This window comes from Megalops cyprinoides, chromosome 6, assembly GCF_013368585.1.
Source record: "Megalops cyprinoides isolate fMegCyp1 chromosome 6, fMegCyp1.pri, whole genome shotgun sequence".
NCBI classification, from domain to species: domain Eukaryota; kingdom Metazoa; phylum Chordata; class Actinopteri; order Elopiformes; family Megalopidae; genus Megalops; species Megalops cyprinoides.
The window spans coordinates 22673022-22697052 of record NC_050588.1 but is presented as its reverse complement, the minus strand read 5'-3'; the positions used below and the strand labels follow the sequence as shown (position 1 = coordinate 22697052).

The window sequence follows — 24031 nt, the reverse complement described above, 5'->3', positions numbered from 1 at the left end:
TGGCACACAGGATGATTTTCGGACTCTCTGAGCCAGCAATAAGATGAGTGTTCCATTTTGTAAATTCTACTGAGGCTGCCAAGGCTCTTAAGGCTTTAAAGACAGCACAATGGGTTTCCATGACAAACATTTCTTCTCATATTAGACTGAAGACAAGTTGGCTACAAGGCTTCAACAGCATCAACTTTCCAAAATTTATCCAAATAACAGTGCATGAGAAAAATATTCCCAGGAGAAACGCAGGTCATGTTTACATGTTCCCCATTATTCCAGTATTAGTGTGAATAGATAAATTCAGAATACACAAGATCACATTAACTGCTTGTTTGGGATAACATGTTCGGAACAAAACAGTCTTCTGTATGCAAAGACCCCAAAGGAGAGGGGTAGAGCATTCAATTAATGTTCCGTTAAACAGACAAATACTAGACACATAAATGTTATATGTCAGGATGCTTAGTCAGTTTTTACTAATTTAACATGGGCATGCATACACATCACAAATAAGAAATCACAAATGGATATGAAACTACATACAGTTCACTATGCAAGTAATTGGCAAGCAAAGATGAGTTGCCACACCAGACTGTGTCAATGGGTTAAAACTAAATATAGAAATAGAGCACCAAATAACTTAAATACCTCTGGATGGAAAAAGCAGCACCAAATGTATGGGTTTAGCAATGTATGTCATGCTAAGACAGACAAGCCTCAAATTTGAACATCCTGTCCTTTGTTGTTACAATTGCAGGACAAAGATTAGCAAAATTTCTAACTGTCTCCAGTGATGTTTCAACTAAAAATTAAACCCATCTTCTCTCAAACTTTTCATAAGGCTTCTATCTCAAAAAGAGCAAGAACAAACATACTCACATAGCTTTTAATCCCGACTACCTTTCTGCTTGTAAACTGCATTTAATGCTTGATTTAGCAAAAAAAATTGCACATGTAAAAACAGATTTGGAACATAGCCTCAATTTCAGATTCACATATTTGGAATTCTAAAGTATTTCTAATATTGCCTGCATGCAAACGTGGTCACAGATGCTTTAAAAAAAAGCATGCAGAAACAGAGAACATAAGCTACAGCTCCACTGTTTTCTCAAAATGCCAGCATAGCTTAGACAATCTAAATTTGAACAACCCATCTGAGAAGGAAAAATTCAGGCTACACTCCTCAACATGGGTGAAAAGTTTAAAAGATCCCTGCCATTGAATTTTACAAAACAGCAAGGCTTCTACGGTAATGAAAATCAATTCAAAATAAATTCAGATAAATGAATGAAAATGGGGCACATGCAATTTTGATCTCTCCACAAGGCTCAGAAGGTAAATGGAACTCAATTTCTCTTTCTGCATACAGCCTATAGTCGCTGTTGATCAGGAAATGCTAACGCCCATTCACTTTTAAAAATAAAACAATGTTTGAAGGAAATGAAACATACAGCAAGCTTGTAATAAACCATGTGTTGACACACATGGTAGTCTGTTTTATACATGCAGCATTTACCATGTAAAGCATGTTAAAAAATGAAAAATAAGAACTTATTGAAATGTACTCACTGATTTCCCATGGCTGCACAGTGAACAGAAGAAACAAATAACTGTGACATCACAGCCAATAAGAGGCCGGGTCAGGTTAATACTATTATAGAACATTGTGACTCAATGGGACTGGCTGTAGCCAACATCTCTGCCTACCGCTGGCGAATGAGGGGTCAGGTTTCCCCTGTGGCTGCAACCCCTCCCCCTCCCCGTCCAAAAGTACAGGAAGTGGGGACCCTGCTCAAGCAGAGAGCTCACCAAGCTTAACTGGCTATACTAAAAAAAAACCTATGCAAATGTGCAATTGCTGCAATGCACATGACACAAGAAGATTGTTCCTCCATAGTTCATTGCATGCACATTGCAGTGACACATTCTGTCTGTGGGGCACTGATGACAACATCTTTCTCTCCATTCTATTATTTTTTTTTCTTATCTGAGCCACTTGTACAGTAGATAAGGATCATTTCCTGATTATGAAAAACAAACAGTAAAGCCTGCATCCAGCGATACCACCAGAAGACCTCTGATAAGGGCGGAGGCTTTGCAATATATCTGAATACCAAAGGGCACCAGGGGAGAGCATTCAACATAGAACGCTTACAGTCAGATGACTTATCTCTCACAGTTCATAAAAAGCCCCACGACACCAGGCCCTTGGGGTGTGGGACGAATATGGCCGTTAACCTTAAAAGTGACTCTGTAACTGTGGCTTTACACTCTCTGTATAAATGAATACAATAGGAAAGGTCTAGACTTTCAATGACAGCAGTTACAGTTACTTTACAATGCTCCCTGTCCTAAGAACCATCTTTCTCTCTGTACTGAGCTGTAAAATCCCTGAAGGACTGTTTCCCTCCTAAAAAACAACAACAAAAAAAAAAAGATTTCTGCACAGTGCTTGTGGTAATCCCCTCAAGATTGTTCACTGATGCAAATTTTGCGTTTCCAGTCTGGCTGCACAGAATGCCACAGGAACTACTATCCCTGTATTTCATGCAACATTTCCTAAAAAATGTACACTGAACTAAAAAAAACAGCAAGTTGCATATAATTGAAAGAAAAATATTTCTCAGAGTCATGACATGTGATATGTGATATGTTCTCTACAATTAATTCAAAGGTAAAAGGGTCCATATCAGCATAACAATAAAAGTTATATAGTTATATAGTGAACGCCTCTCAACGGGTGTTCAACCAAAGAGCACTGCTGTTGCAGCCACATAAAGTGCATTCAGATTAAGTTTACACATGGCAGTGTTTTATGTTTTACTGTTTGAGGAGGGTCAAGGAACATTTTCGTCTAAGACACATACTGTCGGATTTACACCCACGTGTGCTTCCTGCTTCGTGGGGTTTGTGTCCTCCCCAAAAACGTACACGGTTTGCTTTTTCTATCTCCAAGAACATCTCGCTCGGATATTCTTTAAAAGAGCTGTCAGGAACAACAGATTCCATAATGTCTCTCATCGTCCCTTACAACTGAATTCTCTCTGTCAGACCGGCTCACTGTCAGTGTGATAAAAAGCTTGATCGAAGCCACGAACACAGCTGCAGAAACAGTGTTGGTGACGCTAAACAAATCCTTGCGCGAGCTTATTAATTGATAAGCTGCCGACTCCTGGCAGATAGCGCGGTGGGTGATGTCTAAAATGCCGCCAGCCAGAGCATAACAGTCTAACGAAAGCGCCACTGCTCAGGCAAAAAAGAGATGCAAAAGGCAGGCTTTAGTTTTGTCCCGTTGAATAACCTACAAGAAAGCGCTGAATGGGTTCTGCCACGGGTGGTGCAGTACACAGGGCTGCAAGGTCCCTCTAACCTTTTTTGCCATCGTCTTAAAGCCACACAGCTTCGCACAGGAATCTAAAAAAAAATCATATTCCACCCTTTCCAAATACGTCCAGAATGTTGTATAAATCTCACTAATGGGATCTACCATATCAATATCATCAAATGTCATCTTTGTGATGCACGTACAGGTAGGACTTGTGGACATCAGCTAGCTCGGTATGTCTGCTGCAATCCATTCAGCTATTTCATTCAAAGAGAACTGAATGGTTTTACCACCGCTTTCCTATCACTCACACCAACGAGCCATCTTGCAGTTATTCCTCCCTCTTCCTTTCCTCCACCACCCAACACATACTACGTATCAATGAGATGTCCAAGCAATTTTTATAGGACGGCATGCGCAAGTCGCTAGCGACTATTGACACATCAGAGGGTGATATTTGACTAGACAGCTATAGCTACCTTGTTTGATATCTAGCTGGTACCTTTCCGATACAATTCACCTGGTGCTACCCCCTGCCATGCAGTTACCCATAAACCCTGAGAAATTAACTAGCTGGTCTCACCGGATGAATTCATAATTCATAGCTAATTAATTTTCCAAGTCTGTTTGTTAATTCCAAACACCAAGCTACTCATAAACGATTATTCCAGTAGGCACGTTCGTTCGTGCAAACGTTTCGCTTTCACGCTCAGTTACCAGGCAGGCCAGCTACATTTGAGCGCAGTGCGATCAGTTGTGCCCTCATAGCTAGGTAACAGCCTAGGCAGATACATACAGGATGTCTTAGTTCAATTCAATAAAAGGTTAATCAAACACCTGATCACACACACAAAAACTAGAAAAGCTGTCTACGATTTCAATGAACAAACATTAGGCAAAGAGTAGCCAGCTAACTACACAGCCAGCCTGTAACATTTCTTTTCAGCTTGCACCCGGTGAATCTGAGCGCAGCAGTGTCTAACCAGGTAACGCTCTGTCGTGTAATTCTAAAAACACCCTTACCTGTAATTGCAAGTGCTCGAAGAACCCTCTTCCACTCAACGTCTCTGCACTTCGGATCTTCGTTCGCGCAAACTGCCTGCTTTGACAACCCACCAACACTTTCCTGACGTCATATTCATCAGCAGAGGGGTGGCCACCATGCAAAAGAGGAGAGACACATGCAGCCCTAAACCAATCCACAGTTTCCTTGTGGCACTCAGGTAACCGTGGCGCTATTTATGATAGGTCTATTTTTACCGAGAGCAATTTTCTTCCGAAAGGTGTGTTCTCAAACTGCATTGCTTTTGAAAACCTCCAAAAACCTTATTTGGGAACATCCGATTCAAAAGGTGCGTTTCTGTATCGATGTAATACCTCTAAAAATGTGTGAGACATATTTTTCGTCAGAACACCTTGAATGTTCTTTCCTAACTCCCATAACATACAGAATCACATGTTAATGTATAATCCACTGGATTTGATAAAATGATAAATGTATTTGTTCAGTGGCTGCTTGCGTAGGCTACTAGGCTGCTTCGATTGTCATTTTTATATTAATACAGTAATAATTATGTTTGTACTGAACGAAATCTTCGAACACGGCAAGGAAATGCAATTAACAGATTTCTCAACAACGCAGAAAGTGGGACAAATGGATTTCAACATTTTAAGCGTTGCAACCGATAAATCAACAGCAAGTGTTTTCTACTTATCTCTTGCGCCACCTGGCGGTAAAGCGCCTATCAAATCCTTTCAGATTCGCTGACCTAAAACCATCGATTATAGCTAATTTTATTTGACAGAATAAATCATTTTAAACGTTTGAAATTCGTTAACTGTTCGTTCGTGTAGTCATTGCAGTATGTATCCGTTATTTATTCTTGACATTAATTCTTGTTACAAAGTGTTGTGACAATAGTCTGCTCTGTGCCGCTAAGATACCCTAAACATGCACCGTGTGTGCTACGGTATGCTACAAAATAGTGCGCCTTTCAAGCAGAATTCATTTACTTGGTCGCAATCATTATTCTACGTACAAATAATTTTTGTTGAATTAAAGTAATGTGCATTTGTTGATATAACCATTCCGTGAATGTGAGTGTGAATGTGGATGTGCTTACATGGTTATATACAAATACATTTTCTTTCAAAACAATAATAAGGTAACGGAGTTTGTGTTCACTTAAAAATGTGGCGACAGTTTTATTTTATTCATTATCAATCTTTATTCGTTTTGATTGATTTGTAAAGTCAGTCTCGGGATTATGATGGGTTAACTAGTGGTAAACCAGGAGCAACAACTAAATTAAACAGTTCTAACGTGAGGATCACATGTGGCGCCAGGCCCAACCAATCAAAATGTCTATAGGTCTATAATATCACGGTTGCTCGCTTTGATTTTGTTCGTTTGCCATTTGCCACCTTTTTTTTACTCCTTGTGAATCTCGTCCAAACGATTGTGTTTTTCTCCACCTGATCATCATTTTGATTAGCTATATTTCACTTTCTTTAATATTATATATATTTATTTTCACGGTACCGTAAAATGTCACGTAAATTCAAATGAAGAGTATTCTTGTCAATAGATGGCTTTACCTGCCAGAATATTACACTTGCAATGACGCATTTATCAAACAAATCATTCATTTTGTTAACGAAAACTGAATACATAAATGGGTTATTTAACATGCATTGCAAGTACTAAATAGTATTTACCTCCCGTAGTCTTAACTTTTTTAAAATTAAAGTCAGTTTTACGTATTAGAGTTGCACTTGTTCATTCCTTTGGTTGGAGGTGTTATATTTATGTCTCACTACATATCCGAGAAATCCTGAGCAAGTTGTGGTGTTGATATAAAACCTGCACTTCTCTGACCCTAGATGGGGCTGTGTAAAACGTCTAGGCGTGATTTCTGTCTTTCTCTTCAATTCCAACTAAACTCGATGGTGAACTGGCTTGCCGTAGGTTGCTTGGTGACGACGTAGCCGCCAAAGATTTCCTGCTGCACCACTGGTTTGAGTTTTTTTGGAGTTGCAATTTCATGTGTGTTGCACAGCTGGGATATTTTGTGTAGAGAGATAACTTGATCTTGCTATATATCTAGCCAGAGTAAAAATGAAATCCATCGGGCTAGCTAGTTTGCTAGCTATCTTGTGAGAAATTTTGAAACTGTCCAGTGTTACCCACTTAGCCTCCATCCGTAGCTTATCTGTCATAGAGACCAGATAACCTTATGAAGAACCATGGAGAATTACCACTTTATTCGAATTGTGGGGAAAGGGAGCTACGGTGAGGTAAATCTGGTCAGACACAAAACTGACCGAAAACAGGTAAACGCAATCATAATCTACTACTGAATAATACCCCAATTGATGTTTTTAGAGACCCACGTTAGCAGTGAAACCGCAGAGTATGGCTAAGATAATAATGTTGTGCGGTAAATTACGTTAAAATGCGGAATCTTTAGCTACGTTAGATCGTGCGCAAAGCAAAATGTAGCTAACGTTATTGTTAGCAAACGTTTTTTACTGTGACTCCAGAAAGGGAGAGCGTTGCGTACGAGATTACGAGTCATCTGGGCCCATGTACAGTGAGGATCGTAAGAGGTCCATTGCCTAAAAGGTTCCTTGGGACACATTTAGAAGATGCCTGCAATACAGAGAACGATACGGTGAAAGAGCTGATAAAACAACAGCTCTACAGTGTTTGGAATACTGGTGCCCAAGCAGTTGTGTATGAAAGCCACGGAGTTCGGGAAAATTTGAAAGTGACCAAACAGTAATCTGCATTTTTCCATGGTCTCCCTTTCCCCTGTTGTCAGTATGTCATCAAGAAGCTGAATTTGACGACGTCTTCGAGGCGCGAGCGGAGAGCAGCAGAGCAGGAGGCGCAGCTCCTGTCGCAGCTGCGACACCCTAACATTGTTACATACAGGGAGTCCTGGGAAGGTGATGACCGTAAGCTTTACATTGTCATGGGCTTCTGCGAGGGGGGTGACCTCTACCAGAGGCTAAAGCAACAGAAGGGGGAGCTTCTTCCTGAGAGACAGGTGGTTGAGTGGTTCGTCCAAATAGCCATGGCTCTCCAGGTAAGTTAGTCTTTTGTTTAGACAGGTATGAGAAAACAGACCTGCAAAGATTTCATGGTTTTATGAGAAAACACATGGTGCTTGAGTAGTATTGTTAGACTTTGTTTTTTAATTCACTGTTGATTTGGTTTCCCTTTTCCATGTTGGTTTGTAGTATTTACATGAAAAACACATTTTGCATCGAGATTTGAAGACCCAGAACATCTTCCTGACCAAGACTAACATAATCAAGGTTGGAGACCTTGGGATTGCGCGAGTGCTGGAGAACCAGAACGACATGGCTAGCACTCTCATTGGGACACCTTATTACATGAGTCCAGAGCTTCTTTCCAACAAACCCTACAACCACAAGGTAATTTATAACAATTACGTCTCTAGACGTACCACAGTATGCTTCATAGCAAATATGTCCAGTTGTTATCACAGAATAAATCTATAATAGCTCACTGACAGCAATAGGTAGTATCCTAGATGAGCAAGCACATTTTTACATGTTCACTCAAACTGTTTTTCCTTTCCCTAGTCTGATGTCTGGGCGTTGGGTTGCTGTGTGTATGAAATGGCCACTCTAAAGCATGCCTTTAATGCTAAGGACATGAACTCCTTGGTATATCGTATTGTAGAAGGAAAGGTGAGTTTTTTATGTTATTTTGAATATGAAAGACTCAGGGGGATGAATGACGTGTCACTAAGTATGTTGCATTGCAGGTGGCCTTACAGTTGTTCCAGTAATTCATTCCCTATTTTTCGGCTTTGTTCTCTTCCTCCAGCTGCCACAGATGCCTAGTGTGTACGACTCCCAGCTTGGGGAGCTTATAAAGGGCATGCTCAGTAAGAAACCACAGGAGCGACCGGACGTTCGACACATCCTCAGACAGCCTTACATCAAGCGCCAAATCTTGATGTTCTTAGAGGCCACAAAGGAGTATGTGCCAGCTTTATGATTCAGCCACGTCGTGCAGTGATGAAGTTCAGTTCATTAGTGTTTGACAGCCGGTGTGATGTTAATTAATGTAAATGTCCAGTGATGAGTGTTTCATTCTTGTCTATTCCACTAGGAAAACTGCCACATCCAGAAGGAAAGCTGCCAACAACAAGCCCAACAGCTCTTATTCTGTGGTCTCAGCAAGCACAAACTCTGAGCGCCCCCTGCAGTCTCCCTCCGATCACAACATGAAAGGAAAAATGGTGAGTATGAGGTTTCATTCACACATTACAACTAATGGAGCACCGTGCTAAACACAGATAAGAGAAAATGAGCAGTTATGCTAATTTTTCCTTATATGTTTTTCTCTGCAGAAGGAGAAAAAACACTCCAAACCTCTCAAAGGAAACAAAGGTGTGATAGAGGCCCCCTCTACACCAATGGAGTTACCCCCAAAAGCTTCTGCACAGGGCATTCTGAACAGCTCGGGCGCATCCTTAGCATCTATTAGTAACGTCAATATTGATATCCAACCCCAAGAGGAGAGAGGGCACTGGAAAACAGAGCTGCCATCACCACAGCCACACCTGAGCAACAGTGACAAATACAAGCCAGCAGAGGACAGAGGGGCCAAGAAAGAGGATCCCTCCTCTCCTCAGCTGCAGGACATCACAGCAGTGTCAGGTGTCAGTGACAGGGGAAACGAGAGGGTGTCAGATGGTTCCATGACGCAGGACCGCACCCCCCAGCCGGAAATAAGACCATTGAATGAAGGAAAACCAGTTGCCGAGAGTCAGCTTCCTCCTGTAAACATGGACGACAAAGATGACACTATGAAATTGCTCCAGGATGTGGACAGGCAAGATCAACCTCCTGAGCTGAAGGTAGGAACAGACATTTCCCTTTGGCCATTGCTGTTTCAATACCAAACAGGAAATAATTCATGCATTTTTGGCACTTTTTCAGTCTGTTGCTTCCAACATTATACTGTTCCATATTTTGTCTTGATAGGAGAGCTTCGACTCCACAGAAAAGCTACTTGAGCCCTTTGTTCCTGTTTTAGTTCAGGTTTGTCGATTGTCTTTTGTGTTTTCCTACAGTTTACGGCCCCAGACCAAGACTGCTATCATGCAAACAATACCAAAACATCATTCTTTTTTTACGACAGTTCACACACCCTGATGTCACAGATGATGTCATTCTGTGCAGTGTGCACATACTTCAGGGTTTCCCTGTTCTGACACTAGCTGTGTGAAGCAGTGTGATGGCCATGCCTTTCTGTCTTGTAATTTAAGAAGCCCTCCTGTCAGGACCTCCCCCTGGCTCTTTCAAAGCAGGATGAGGCCCCACTCCAGCCCGCCTCCTCTGCCTCAGAACCCTCCATGTCCTGCCAGCACAGACCAAGCAACAGAGAGAACGTGCGAGGTGAACAGGACAGGGTGGGTACAGACCAGTAGATGATGTCACTTCCCTAGGACTGTCAGCTCCAGACATTGAGTGGACCGTGGTGATCGTACACATACAACTTCATGTTGCTGCTGTGCTCATTTAAACCTGTGCCACATGTTATAGTAGATACTTGAGTAGACTCCTCCGTGGCATAACTGTATGGTCACTTAAAACTTTTCTCAGTACCACTAAAACTGCTTTTTTATCTTTATTCACACAGGTAAATGTTATCTGTCCCAGACCTCTGCCACCACCTCCTAGTGAAGCATTTACTGTAGATACAAGGAAGAAGAGCAGAGGCCATGCATCCAAGACAAAGAGTGTTACCTCATCAACAGCCTCTGTCTGCAATTCCAATGACAGCTCAGTCACAGCATCACAGGTGAATTTCTGCTACTGAAGGGAGAGTGGGCCTCCGCAAGCTCAGAAGGCAGCGGAGCTGGAATGAGTTATCAGTGACTCACTGATCTGAATGAATCATCACAATTTTCTAAAGAGAGCAAGGTTGTTTGGTTGGTTCATATGAATTAGTGATTGAGAGCGTGTGATCGCTCCACTGGGTAAGGGTATCATTAATAACCTCTTACAGATCAGCAAGTAAAAGTAGTGCCTTTTTCTCCTTGTATTTTTTATTTTGGCAGTGGTGGTAAGTTTGAAGCTCAAAAAATACTTGGGTATCAGGGGAAGGTGACACGGCGTACTGGTAGGCCTGTTTTCAGGAAGGATGCAGTGTTATTGTGGTGATTGTGACAAAAATGGCTGTGAAATGCTGGTTTCAGGGTCGTCCTCTGACAGCCAGAGAACGTAGACGACTGAAGCAGTCCCAGGAAGAAAACTGCTATTTAGGTAATATCCAGAAGCTTTAACTTTGATTTAGCTGAGATGCTCTCCTATGGCACACCTCACAGCAAGCAAGTAATGACTGAAAGTGCTGAAAATGTAAAATGAAAACCCCACAAAAGACGAAGGAAACTTCAGTGAATCAACAGAATAGTTTACAGAGGCTGTCGAGGAAAGTGAAGAATTCCAAATGTTGCAATTAGATTCACTGTGAGGTCATAGTCAGTTGAATTTCTATTGCATCTCCAACAGCCCCGTCTATTCTCAGAACTCGCTGTGTGGCGTGTCGTATGTCTAATTTTGAAATCTCCTTGCATTTGTGAGCAAATACTGCATCGATGTTGCAAGCAGAATTTAGTTACTGAGAGACCTGTAAAGTCAGATAATTATATTTAACCCTTACCCATTCAATGAAGGGTCTGAGGTTTTCTTCTAGTAGGCCTAGATGTGATAGTGCTTACCTATGTGGTAAAATAAACTGAACAATGACTGAAAGTGCTGCTACTAAACACAGAAAACAGAAACTTAATGAAAAAAGGATTTTGTTACTGTATTTGCAAAACACGATAAGTTTTTCTCTCTTGTGTAGTTGTCCCTGCATCGAGACGGGTGTCATGTGATGTTGTCTCTGCAGAGAGGAAGCAGGCAGACTCCCAGACTGCCTCGGTCTGCCGCTCTGCATCTGACACTGCCATCAAAACAAACAAGGTGACCCCTTTGAATAATTAGAAATTGATCCAAGTTCTGCCTTGACTGTACAAACATACCAACCTACCTAACAGATAGATTTGTAATGCAGGATACTCCTCAGTCTGGGAAAGGCCACCCTATTACACTTTGTTTTCCTGTGTTATAATTGTTCCGTACTTGGATGTTGCTTACCCTTGTTAGGGTTATCTGTCTGAGCCATGGTCCAGTCACAACAGCAAGAATTTATGTGTGACTTACAGGACAATATGCAATCAGATACCAATAAGTTATCTTGCAGAAGGCCAAACAATAATGGTGTGACCTTTTCCAAATGGAGGCGTCTTGACAAATGATGTCAGCACAACAGGCTATGTGCATATAGGTTGCTGATAGATTATGAATAATAGCCTGGGAAGCAGTGAAGGGGGAAGAAGAAGGCCTGTGAACTACAAACTAGAGTCATGGCTGATAAACCTAACCTGGAGGAACAAGAAAAAGTGTTACCTGGGAAACTAATAAACATCAGGCAGATGATTTGGTTGTAAAGATGGCTGAATGTCTGCTTTCTCTCCCACAGCTACAAGGTGGGTTGCCATTGACACCAGCCGATGAAGATGAGTGCAGCTCCTCCACCAGCTCTACAGACCGCTCGGAAGGGGACTGCAGAGAGAGGTCTGCCCCCCCGCCCTTGCACTCGCTGGTCCCCATAGCTCTTCAGAGTTCACTGCCTTAAGATGAGACTCCCAGTTTTCCATGTTAAGGTTTACTTGTTGGATTATGGAATGAGTTGCAATTACAGCCTGTGACTGTGCTCTTTACCAGCTTGCTGTATGTCTTAAACTAGGCTTCATTGTGTTTCTGTTTTAGAAAGAGTGACTCCAATGATATGCATGACCTGGTTCAGCTGATGACCCAGACATTGCGAATGGATTCCAGAGAGCCAGAATGTCAGCATGATGGCCCTGGCTCTGCGCCACTGCCTGAGTTCAGACTGAACAGGAAGTACCGAGACACCCTGGCTCTACATGGCAAGGCCAAAGATGAGGAGGAGGAGGAGTTTCGCTTCAGGGAATTCCCCTCAGGTCTGTGACCTCCCAATCCTTCTTGGATTTACCTATGTTAGCTATCTACTTTCAGTATGTACTACAGTCTAATGGCTGATTAATTCATTGGTATTTACATAACTCATAAACTTAAGTGTTGACTGTTAAGCTACTTAATGAAGAGTAAGGGTGTGAGAGTGAGAAAGGGTGTACTTCTCTAATAGATACATTTGGAGGTTATTTAGATGGATATTTCTGTCAGCTTTACCAGGTCTTTATTCTCTGCTCATCATAGCTGATTCTTGACGTTTCCTGAATTAGATTGTGAAGATTCAGTCATGCAGCTATTTATTCCCTGCGAGAACACATCTCACTTTGCTCATCTAAACAGATAAAGGTGTAGTTTTTGCGCATATGTAAAAATTAGGCATATTTCAAAAATTATTTTAAAATCCCCTGAGCCTTATTATACACTATTGCAAGATATTCTTCAAACCATCACACCATTAAAACTGCCTTCTAGGAAGGAAGAGGAAGAAGGAACTGCTGTAAGAAGAAGGTAATACTCTGTTCCATATCACTTTCAGACGTTACATCGGGACCTGCAAAGATCAGGAGAGCAATTGAACACTTACGGACTGATGTGGTGAGGGGATTGGGAGTAAAGCTCCTGGACAGAGTTCTGGAGATTATGGAAGAAGATGATGAGGACAAACGAGAGGCAAGTATACAAAATAACTCATTGTTCCATATGTAATCAAGACATCAGATGGCGTTGGATTAAAATTTTTGCCCACCTGCTATAATCTGGTAGGACTGTACACAGGAGGAATTTGATGTGGTACAATCTGGTGCTGTAGGCAGTTTGTTCATTTAGATAGACCCATGCTGGAATGATCAAACATTACACTTGCATTGGCAATTGGCATTAGCAACAGGTTTTCTAATTATAATTAGCTAGTAGGTCAATATTTTTCTCATGTGCTGATTCACCAAGTGACCCCTTCAGATAAGGAAAATTATCAGAGGGTTTTAATTGACATGTTCACAAACACAAGCTACAATACACAAAACACATTTTTGAGGCATTATATACAAATTCCATATGTTCAAGCTGTCCTTGTGTATGACAGAATCATCGGATATAGTTTACAGAGGCCATACACATGAAGAAAGCATTCATAATGTTGCTGTTATATAGTGCGACTCTCTAGCTATGTTTTTTTAACAAAGCTGGCTGTGTGGTATGTGATATGTCTAATTTTAAGATATTTCATTTCCTTTGTACCTTTGCACATCAATGTTGCAAGTAGAATTAATTGGCACCATGTTAAGATCATTCAGCAAGTGGTCTGTGTTGTCTTCAGTCATGTATGACCAGGCTTGCCTATTGTGACAGAACAGTTTTTCCCTCTCCTACAGCTTCAGCTTCGGGAGCAAATGGGAGAGGACAAATACCATGCTTACGCCGTTATGGTGCGACAGTTGAAATTCTTTGAGGATGTCACTTTTAGGGGATAAGGTTTTGAAGCACGTCGTTTTTGAAACGTCCTGGTCAATAGCAATGGAACTGGTCGTGCCTTCTGTAAAGCTGCTTCATGTGGAATTGAATGGCCACAGACCATCTGCTGTGATTAAAAAGGAAATGACCTGAAAGTGCAGTTGAACTCAAGACACTGTTTCTTTTCATATGTAAATGTTTCATGTATTTATTTTTTTTTACATCATTGTAGATTATACTTTTAAACTGTTTTTATATAGATTATATCCATAGAATAAGATGACTAATAGTAATAGGCTGCTCTTAAATTAATTTCAAATATTTATAACCCCTTGCAAACCTATAGTACTTGAATTAATTGCTACAATAACTATAGCATTATGTCAACATAAATGCTGGACAATTTGTGGAATTTATGTTGATCATATTTTCCTGCATGATTTTCCTGCATTGTAGATGACTGTGATTTTTAATGAACTGTTACAGTGTCATTCAATAATAAATCTTTATTCTGATTTTTGCTAACTTTTTCACCTGCAAATATAAAAATGTACTTTTTAAGCAAGCAGTAATACACACTGATGGTCAACCACAGTAATATAAATGCCAGGAGAACAAATGATGAAATTTCAGTAAATGGCAATTAACACAAAGAAAACATCCAACTTATTATTCTGTTCTTTCCATTTATTTGACACATGGATCATAAAACACAGAAGTAAACAACAGAAAGGACAATTGAACATAACCTTCCAGCAGTAACTTATTTCCTTGCTGATAACCGTTTACTGAATGTGCAGGGACATAAATCGTAGCAAGTTATCTTGCAAACAATGTAGAATGTAAGTGAATTTAAATGAAATGACAAGGTTTTCATGTTGACTGTAATGTGCTACTTGTGCTTTCTTGGCTTCCTCATATTCTCCTGAGGTTTCTCTCGCTCTCCCGGTGATTCAGGCAACACTGGCTGCCAGGTTAAGGGATGTCTTCGGTACATGGGCCAAGGGGGTAGAGTCAGCTACAACAAAGTAAGCCGGATGAAAGATCACTGGCAGAACTGCACCGTAAAGTCGAAATCTGGGACACTGAATGGCACAGCCAACTTAAATGGCATTTTAGCAGAGACAACAAGCAGTGTTTTTCAGATCTGAACCAATACACTAAAAACCACTAAACTTAGAAGATTTTACTCACCAAACAAGAAACCGCAAAACCTGCCAACACTATGTACACAGTCCAGCCGAACTGTTCGATAATGAGGCCGTAAATAAATCCAATAACCTGCGAAACAATTAAATGTAAATTGAAAAAGATGATTACATATCATACATCAGGAATATCCAGATAAGCGTCTACAGTTTGGGTGAAAATGTGTTCCACTTACTGCAGAAACAAGTATGATGCCCTGGAAAATCTGTTCCGCTAGTTTTTGTCCTTTATAGTCCTAAAACAAAAACAAAAGTTCAATATACAGATTTGGAGGTTTACATAATCCTTATTAAGCAAGGTATTGCAGCCAAACTCATCTGCACAGCTGCATATGCACATGCTAGGACTTACAAGCCCTGTAAATGCTTGCCAAACGCAATGCCAAGTTCACTGCAAGAACAAGGGTGCCTAATCATATAGCTCAAAAAAATGAAGATGGGTTCTAGCAGCATGTTTCAAATGAGTCAAAGGACACGTAGATGTACGTTCCCCGAGTCCATCTTGCTACTTGCATCTTGCAAAGCCGTTACTCTGCTTATGTCTGTGTCTGTAGCACCGATGAACAGTAACCTACAGCATTACCTCAGCTTGCATGAGGTTTTTTTTGTTTTGTTTTGTTTTTTTTTAAATATCGTCCTCAAAATGGTATGCGTACCTAGGTTAGTATCGTCTACCCTCCTACCAGGCATGTATCAGGTCTGTTCGGCTGGGAAACGAGGCTAGCTTAGGGATCACTTGTAGCTAAAGTTCATGAGCAATTAGTCAATTTAAGCCATAACCTCGGTTGACCTGGATGCAACAGAGCGGGACAGTGGCGTTACATAGTTAGCAAATCATCTACTGTTCCTATATAAATATGGACCATCGACGTGCAACGGTCAGTAGACTGTTTCTAAACTGTCAAGCTAGCTAGCTCCATGGCTAGCTCTAGCTCGCGTAATAAGTACTTGTAACAACGAACGTGCCTCGTTGTGTAGGCATGATTCAAATTATCGCTTTGTTAAATATTCAAAATTAAGTTCTTACCATGTGCGTAGGAATGGATTTAAACATCGACAACATTTTGGTCAAAGAAAAGAAAAACCACAAACTGAAGATTCACAGCAACTCAGCTTCCGGTGTATGAATGGAGGTACGTCCTCCTCGAAGGACCCTTTGTTTGCTGTCTATGATTGTCCTGTATATAACAGAACAAACAAAACAACTTGTACGTAAAAGAGAGTAAATATAATTTATCATTACAAAATACTGAGAAATTCTGTTTTTAATTAAAATACGAAAATTTCTCGGGATATAAATATTCCTTATACAGGCATAAATTGAACCACAAAGTTTGGTGGGCTATTCAAGGATAGCTAGCAAGCTGGAATCGTGGATGTTGATGTCGAGTTGGCACTTTGGCTTTGAAGTTAGTTAGCGCGTCTGGTACGTTCTTGGTAAGTAGTATTAGATCTGATTTATTTAGCAGTTTTGGAACACATAATGTTAAGTATTGCCGAGGATGCACACGATAAAAGCTTGTAGATCACTATGTCAACGCGTGCGACGAGGCTGCTAGATGCACGGTGAAAGAATCCGCGATCGCTTACTGTGCTCATTAAATCTAGTCGTAACTTAATGTGCGTGTTTAAATACTATAACTGGTAATATTGTTGTTTTGATATTGACAAATCACCGTAAGCCACACAGCAAAAAAAAACTGCAGTTCTGTGAAGTTCAGCGGTTTTCTGATATTACCGTGTGTTTTTAGTTTTTGTGTTTTGCAGAATAGTCTTTAGCCAGAGCGAGATGACACTACGAAGAGGTAAGTTTAATGCTACTGTATTGATGATAACGCATGCCATATATTTATTTCTCTTCCATTCGCAACTCAGGCTACCACTTTTAAGTTTGAACAAGCATGGCGTGTGTATAACTAGTGCAGTTTGTAAATTCTGATTTAAACCATGCTCTACGGTAAATGTGAAACAAACACGAAATGTGCATGAAACCTGAAAAGGTGCATACATTCTGTTTTACCATTCAGGGTTGGGGGAGCAATCCACTGCCTGCTTTTCAGTCCACTGCTTTAAATCCCAGAGGAACGTGTCTGGTTTTAAATATAATTTGAGCAGACACCTGACTTAAGCAGCTGGTCAGAAAAAAATGGTCGCATCAGGTATTATATTAACCTGCGGAGTTGCTGTGTAGGTCTTAGGATCATTGTGGTTTATATGTAGTCAGCTGGTACACAGGTTATGACCAGTGGCTTCTTCCCTTATTTGCCTTGTTGAACATCATTACTGTTACCTCTGTCAATGCTTCAAATGTGTCTTAACAATGGGATCGCTCCAAGGTTTCTTTTCTCAACAAACTTGCAATTCCTATTGATGAAAGTTGTGAGTGAAATTTCAGTTTGGTAGCATTATGGTTATATTTTATTCAGTCCAGACACGTATTCATTACATATGCCTCATTTCCATTGGTCAGGTTACAGACTGACTCTAGACACTCTGACAAATGCAAGCGAAGAACCGCCTCCTCAGCACTATGCAATGAAAACCCTGCCCATTTCAGATGAACTCAAATCCTCGACGGAGGTGGTTACCAAAACTCTTTAGGACAGGCCATGGACAGCCCAGCGGAGAGAAGGCAATATTTATGAGCAGACATCCTTCTATCCTGGGTGTCCTACAAAGTTTCCATTTTACATACAGCTGATTATTTGCTCAGGTAGTTCATTTATGTGTCATGCATCTTGTTACCAGTAACAGCACTACCATACAATACTGATCTGGGCTTTAAACTGAATGGATGGCTGTTAAAATGGTTCAGCTGTACTGAATAATGTTGACTGATCAGCAGGGATTTGCATCTTAGCATTTGAATGAATTGGGGTATTCATTTTTCATGTCCCAGCACATTTGTGTAAGGGACTTTTCTACAGCAACTAGAATGACAAGCTGTTGGCACACGTCTTCTCTGAAAGCATTTGCCAGTAAAATTGCACTCTTACCCTGCACACTAATAGAAAGAGCTACTTTCAGAAGTAACAGGGGTTTTAAATCATCATATTTTGTTAGTGTATTCTGGTCTTTAGTTAATCTCCCAGCTGTTTTCAACATTGGTAACAGGAAGCTACAGTTTTCTCTGTAATGGCTTTGAAAATAGCTCTTAAGCAGTCCTTTGCATTGCATTCTGCTTTCTTTATCTGATTTATCCACCATGTGTTACTACATTCACCAATTTATGTGTTTTCCCTCCTTTTATTTGCAGTAAATATTTTAATTCTGGTGCTGATTGCCATTGCATTTCTGATAATTGTGCATCGGAATCTTCTGAATCTGAATGACTTTTTAAGAAAAGAAAACACAGGTAATTTTTTTTTTCTTGCATTGTCAAGACTTCCAAAATGTGAAGAGTTCTGTATTCGCCCCGAAGTGACCTATTTAACAAGTTTAATTTAGTATACATCTATTTTTTCCCTATTCTGCAGATACATTACCAGGTGTTTTACACCCATTTGATCCTGACTTTGAGTCTCCACGTAAATCTGGAGTTTCCAGAACAGGAGAAGAAATTCCCGTTGTGATCACTGCAGCTGAGGAGAGACTTGGTGCTGTGATAGCAGCCATGAACAGTGTATACCACAACAGTAAATCCAACATCGTTTTCAACATTGTAACGATGAATGACACAGCAGATCACTTAAAGTAAGTGTTGCCAACTAGTAGGTTCAAGTAGCTGATGCCCAATGCACCTTCATATCTTACTATCACAATTTCCCTCCCTCATTTTCAGATTATGGCTGAGCAAAACTCATTTGAATGAAGCAAAGTATAAAATTATTCCATTTGAACCAAAGATTCTGAATGGGAAGATATCAAAAGATCCCCAGAAGGCTGACACTGTAAAGCCGGTAAGGTCATATTCATTTGTGTTGGAGAACTTGTATGCTTGAAAATGTGCTCATGTCATCCCCTTGTTTGCAGCTGACGTTTGCCAGATTTTATATGCCCCTGTTCATACCGGATGCAGAGAAAGCAGTCTATTTGGATGATGATGTCATTGTACAAGGTAAGATCATGCGGGATCATGCAGGGTTAAATATGTTTTATAACGTATAATATTGTAATATATTTTAATAATATTGTATGGTACTTAATTTGTTCATTTTGGAGTCAACAGGAACTGAATGTATCCTTCAATAATTAATTGAAAACAATTATGAAAAATCTGCTTGCATTGATGTGAGGTCTTTGCAGGTCTTTAGATTAACAGAAATGACTTCATTTTCAACAGATAAATTGCTGGATGTTGGATTATATTTTGGTCTGTCAGTGTGGACTGTGTGGTTAACATGTATGTGTGTGATTTAGGGGACATCCAGGAACTGTTTGACACTAACCTCAAGGCTGGACATGCAGCTGCCTTCTCAGACGATTGTGACTCTGCATCTTCCAAAGGAATTGTCCGAGGGGCAGGAAACCAGGTAAATGGTAGTAGCAGCAGAGGATGACCTAAAGAAATGGGACGTGCACTGAGATGGTTAAACAGGATGATATGGAGCCAAAGTATTGCAGGTTTAGTATTAACAATACCAGTGTCCTTTAGCATTGTCTTACACTGGTTCTGTTGGAAGTAGAAAAGCTTACATTTGTTGATATATATGAAATTAGGGTTTTGTCTATATAATTTTGTCATCTGTTGTCACAGTGAGATGCTGTTCTTCGATAATTTTTCTCTCAAACCCAGCTTATTATTATTATAATTACTATTGATAATAATAGTAACCTTTATTTAACCAGAAAGTGTTTTGTTGTTGGGAACCTCTTTCAAGAGAGACTAGCCAGTGTTCATATTATTGATCTTTTGTGTCTCCTTTTGAGTTTGTCACATTAACATTCACAGTAATTCCTCACAGAACAACTACATCGGCTTCCTGGACTTCAAAAAGGAAGCAATCAAAAAGCTTGGGATGCGAGCCAACGCATGTTCATTCAACCCTGGTGTCTTTGTGGCCAATCTGACAGAGTGGAAGCACCAGAACATTACCAGCCAGCTGGAAACGTGGATGGAGCGAAACGTGGAGTGAGTCTTGACGCATTACTGCAGCTAACCCTCCAGCACTGCCATTCCTTTTTTGTTAGTTATTCCTCTGTGTGCAGCTGTTATTTGAATCTACAAGATACAAATGACATACAAAATTCTGTAGGGATTCCACAACGGAAGAGGAGTAGCACCTGGGATCCCTCAGTATTCTGGTAATATTAATGAGGCATTTCCTGTATGTTTTCCTTTTGTATTTCCTCTGCCAGGGAGGACCTTTACAGCCGGACCCTAGCTGATAGCGTCACCACCCCACCCTTGCTTATAGTCTTCTACAAGCGCCACTCCAGCATTGACCCAATGTGGCATGTCCGGCACCTTGGTATGTACAACTTCTGTTCCAGCAGGGGGGCCATCATCATTTGGACTCTTGCCTTACATGATCTGCTACTTACTGTTCTGCAGAAAGAAGTTAACTTATTTATTGAGACCTCATTAGTTTACACTCCAGATTAGGGGTGTAATGAATAATCAACGTAGTCGACTAAAATCAATGACCAAATTATTTGCCAACAAATGTAATCGCGAAAGATTTCTACAACTCGTGTCTATGCATGCGTGCCCAGTGTGGGTTGCATTCGAATTAATACGAATTATGGGTTATGGGTGTTGGATCTCGTAATGCTACCATGGATGGCTTTCTTCAAAGGAAGCAGACTTGTACTCCCCACCAAGCAACTGCCTTCACTGAATTAGTCCTAGTAACCATTCATTAAAAAAAGTATTTTTGAATGCAGTTCTCATCTTTATTGTCTTTATTGTTAGTTAGGATATGCCTAACACAACCTCAAGCTAAATGTAAAAGCCGATAGATAAATAACAGCCCTTGAGTAATTGTGTGATTCATAATCTGAATAGTCGATTATTCATTTCAATAATCGATAGATTATTCGATTATCAAAATAGTTGTTAGTTGCAGCCCTACTCCCGATATCATGTTGCCTTTTCCCATTTCCAGGATCCACCGGAGCTGGAAATCGCTACTCCCCCCAGTTTGTGAAAGCTGCCAAACTGCTGCATTGGAATGGACATTACAAGCCATGGGGGAGGACTTCCTCTTTCTCTGATATTTGGGACAAGTGGTACGTTCCAGACCCAACTGGCAAATTTCACCCGGTCCGAAGACACACTGAAGACAAGTAAACTTGTGATCTTTCTGGACCACAAGTTACATTGCTTTTTTCATTGTCCTTTTCAGTGACTTCTCAGGAAGGTTTACATGACACAAGAATATTCTGACACATGAAATCCATTTCTTGTGCAGGACTAACAAGATGTTTTTCAGCTGCATGGCACTGTACAGGTTAAAATACTGAAGATTATCTGTTATAGTGCCTCAGGGACATCTCACCGTCATTTGCCAAGACTGTGAGAAGCATTCCACCAACATTTTGACCACTCTGCTTCTTAGAAACCAAGACTCATGCAGTACGAATGGCTGATTGGCTTTTAAACCTGCAGCCTGCTTATGTCATCTCAGATGTAGTTTCTGATTGGCCAGAGGGTCGGTGTTTTGATAATCCTAGCCTATTGCCGGTTGTGTCTTGCACTTTAACTTTCTACATGTGTGGTGTTTATACTAATGTTATTGCAGAATTTCCAGTATCAAGTTCAACTCCATTGCTGTAATTACTACCAGTGTAGAAAAAGGCTTGCATTATCAGATACAGTATTTAGATATGCTTTAGTTATTACATTCTGGCAGCTGCTGCTATGGTGTGAATGCGCACTGTTGATTTATGCTTTTTCTTGAGGATGTAAGGATTTGTACCACTTGACCATCTTCACTTTACTTGTTGGATGAAAAAATGTTTTCAGGGAAATATTCCCATTTCTGATATTTTTGTGGACAATTGTATGTAAAAAAAAAAATCCAGATAATATTTTAAACACTACAGGGATTTCATACCATTGGTTTAATATAAAAAGCATTGGCTCTTTGGAAATGATTTATTTTGCTGGTATGTTTCTCTACCCAGCTGTAACTCTTGACAGTGCTGTTACTCCACTAATGTCTGACCAGTTACAACATGTGTAGTGTGCAGAGTTTCCTGTAATTGCCCATTTAAAACATTTCTACAGGAATGCACAAAATGTCATACTTTGGGTAACACACATGCAAACTTATTTTGTTGTTAACTTGAGATATATGTATGCATTTTATGTATGTACAGATGTTTTACAGATGTACTGTTTTGAGCCTGGTGAAGTAATCCATGTGCCACAAACCAGGTTGAGACAACATCCTGTCAAGTACAAAGTAGGTTTATAATGCCGTCAGTGGATAAATCAGAGTAAAGCTTTGCTCAGCACTTGTACAATAAAGGCTGAACATGGCTTTTCCTTTTAAACCTCCATTAAAGTTGTGTAGATCATCTTGCTTGTCTGAAGAGAGGAGCTGAAGAGCTAATGCCATGCTTCACTTTGGCAGGAGGATTTTTCTGCAAGGGGCAATAATGTGATTAACAAAACAGTCAGTACTGTGTGAGGTCATTAACTTACAGTTAACACTGCCCACCTCCCCTTGCTGCAGTATGTCCACCTTCACCTGAATCCTGTATCATTCTGAATCACTTTTGCCATGCTATCAGAAAGGGATTAACAATATAGTGGGGGAAAAGCAATTGAATGTACAGTAGCTCTGTTTAGTCTTCATTTGGAAAAGAAATGTGCACAATTCCACAGAACAAGCAAGCACTGTTGCTTAAACAGCTCAGTTCTGCCAGGTCATATTGGATTCCACACATAGTTTGATAATTCTTCATCCCATTTTTGTACTGTGCTCATAATTGCCAGAATCTGTACTGATGGACTGTTACGGAAATGCTGCAGTAAAAAGAAAAAAAACTCTATAAAAGACAATTGATTAAATGGGAGCTGTGAGTTTCACGTTTTAGAAAAGATGTGATGAAGCATGAAAATCTGTAGCTAGTACCAGTCTGCAGCACAGCACACAGTACCACAATGGAGTCTGGCACTGCTCGGAGGTCAGAATTGAAATAGAAGTCATCAACTTGAGATGTTTTCTTTTTGTTAGTTCTCTGTCGACACACAGACTGTTTTAAGTGGGTCTGACTGCGTCACAGGGACAAGACTGTAGCCAGCTCACCAGGTAGTTGCTCAGCAGTGTTGCAGTAGCCTGCAGTGTATTTGCAATACCACACTTATTATTAGTTTAAATTTCTTAGCATGAATGGCAACATCAGAGACCAGAATCATAAAAAAAAAAAAAAAACTTTTTTTTTCCAGTTTAAAGCATAAGTAGCTCTGGGTGAGGGCAAAATTCCAAAATGTTGATCTAATTTTTCATTTTTGCTCTGGACTCTGGTTGCTATTTTAAGGAAAGTAAAATAAAGACAAAGGAATTTTCACTCTAGAATGCACCCTTTCTGATTCTTCTAAACCAGCTCCTTTCCTTTCCAGCTCTTTTTAATGTCTTTATGAACTTGCATCCTCTAACCTGTATGTTTGGAAATTTGTGAACACCTGTTTGTTTTGATTTAGCTGCAGGGAGTCTTATCTTGATGGTGAAATGATCATTCCAAGGAGACAGCCAGTTTGAATAGGAAAAGTAAGTATTACCTAAAGCAGATGAAAACCAAGATTGTCATAAAATGCACAACAAATATGCCAGGGTCACAGAGTCAAGGGGGCATAAAAAATCATTTTCTGAGGACCAGCTTCTTCTGGCTTGAACTGCTAGCTACTTGCTGTAGTGTTTCATAAAAGCCATGAAAGCATCCAGAGGACTGTCCTGCTCTCAGCTGCTGCCTGATTCCTTAGCGCCATAGCAACTGCACGGTTATATCAGGAAGGTAAAAATGGGGCTGTGACTCATGTCATTCTCGGCAAGTGTACCTCTTGTGCTCCACTTAA

General features: G+C 40.4%; 4 protein-coding genes across 5 annotated transcripts in view; 2 read left to right on the top strand and 2 right to left on the bottom strand.

Annotated features, from left to right (window-relative positions):
- camk1b (calcium/calmodulin-dependent protein kinase Ib) overlaps window positions 1-4423 on the bottom strand; it is a 48730-nt gene extending 44307 nt beyond the window's left edge. Inside the window, exons 1-2 of one of the 2 annotated variants that reach the window (XM_036531071.1) lie at window positions 4343-4423; window positions 1564-1576 (exon numbers count right to left, since the gene is read on the bottom strand). In XM_036531071.1, the coding sequence (XP_036386964.1) occupies window positions 1564-1574 (11 nt within the window). In that variant the 5' untranslated portion in view covers window positions 1575-1576; window positions 4343-4423. The remainder of the gene's footprint in view (window positions 1-1563; window positions 1577-4342) is intronic. The other variant, XM_036531072.1, reaches the window with a different exon arrangement.
- Window positions 4424-6298: 1875 nt separating this feature from the next.
- On the top strand, window positions 6299-13885 carry nek4 (NIMA-related kinase 4). The gene is made up of 16 exons (XM_036531556.1): window positions 6299-6652; window positions 7144-7410; window positions 7565-7762; window positions 7934-8041; window positions 8181-8335; window positions 8469-8598; window positions 8710-9219; window positions 9347-9403; window positions 9631-9774; window positions 10005-10166; window positions 10564-10630; window positions 11214-11332; window positions 11892-11986; window positions 12182-12396; window positions 12945-13078; window positions 13780-13885. The coding sequence occupies exons 1-16, from the start codon at window positions 6566-6568 to the stop codon at window positions 13876-13878; spliced, it is 2547 nt and encodes an 848-aa protein (XP_036387449.1). The 5' UTR covers window positions 6299-6565; the 3' UTR covers window positions 13879-13885.
- A 715-nt stretch (window positions 13886-14600) lies between these two features.
- On the bottom strand, window positions 14601-16208 carry LOC118779831 (signal peptidase complex subunit 1-like). Its single transcript, XM_036532119.1, has 4 exons — window positions 16094-16208; window positions 15243-15302; window positions 15053-15139; window positions 14601-14876 (listed from the first exon to the last, which is right to left on the bottom strand). The coding sequence occupies exons 1-4, from the start codon at window positions 16127-16129 to the stop codon at window positions 14751-14753; spliced, it is 309 nt and encodes a 102-aa protein (XP_036388012.1). The 5' UTR covers window positions 16130-16208; the 3' UTR covers window positions 14601-14750.
- A 239-nt stretch (window positions 16209-16447) lies between these two features.
- On the top strand, window positions 16448-22049 carry glt8d1 (glycosyltransferase 8 domain containing 1). The gene is made up of 10 exons (XM_036531597.1): window positions 16448-16503; window positions 16818-16871; window positions 18323-18421; window positions 18543-18759; window positions 18848-18965; window positions 19039-19123; window positions 19426-19538; window positions 19971-20137; window positions 20365-20477; window positions 21114-22049. The coding sequence occupies exons 2-10, from the start codon at window positions 16856-16858 to the stop codon at window positions 21296-21298; spliced, it is 1113 nt and encodes a 370-aa protein (XP_036387490.1). The 5' UTR covers window positions 16448-16503; window positions 16818-16855; the 3' UTR covers window positions 21299-22049.
- Window positions 22050-24031: the final 1982 nt, after the last annotated feature.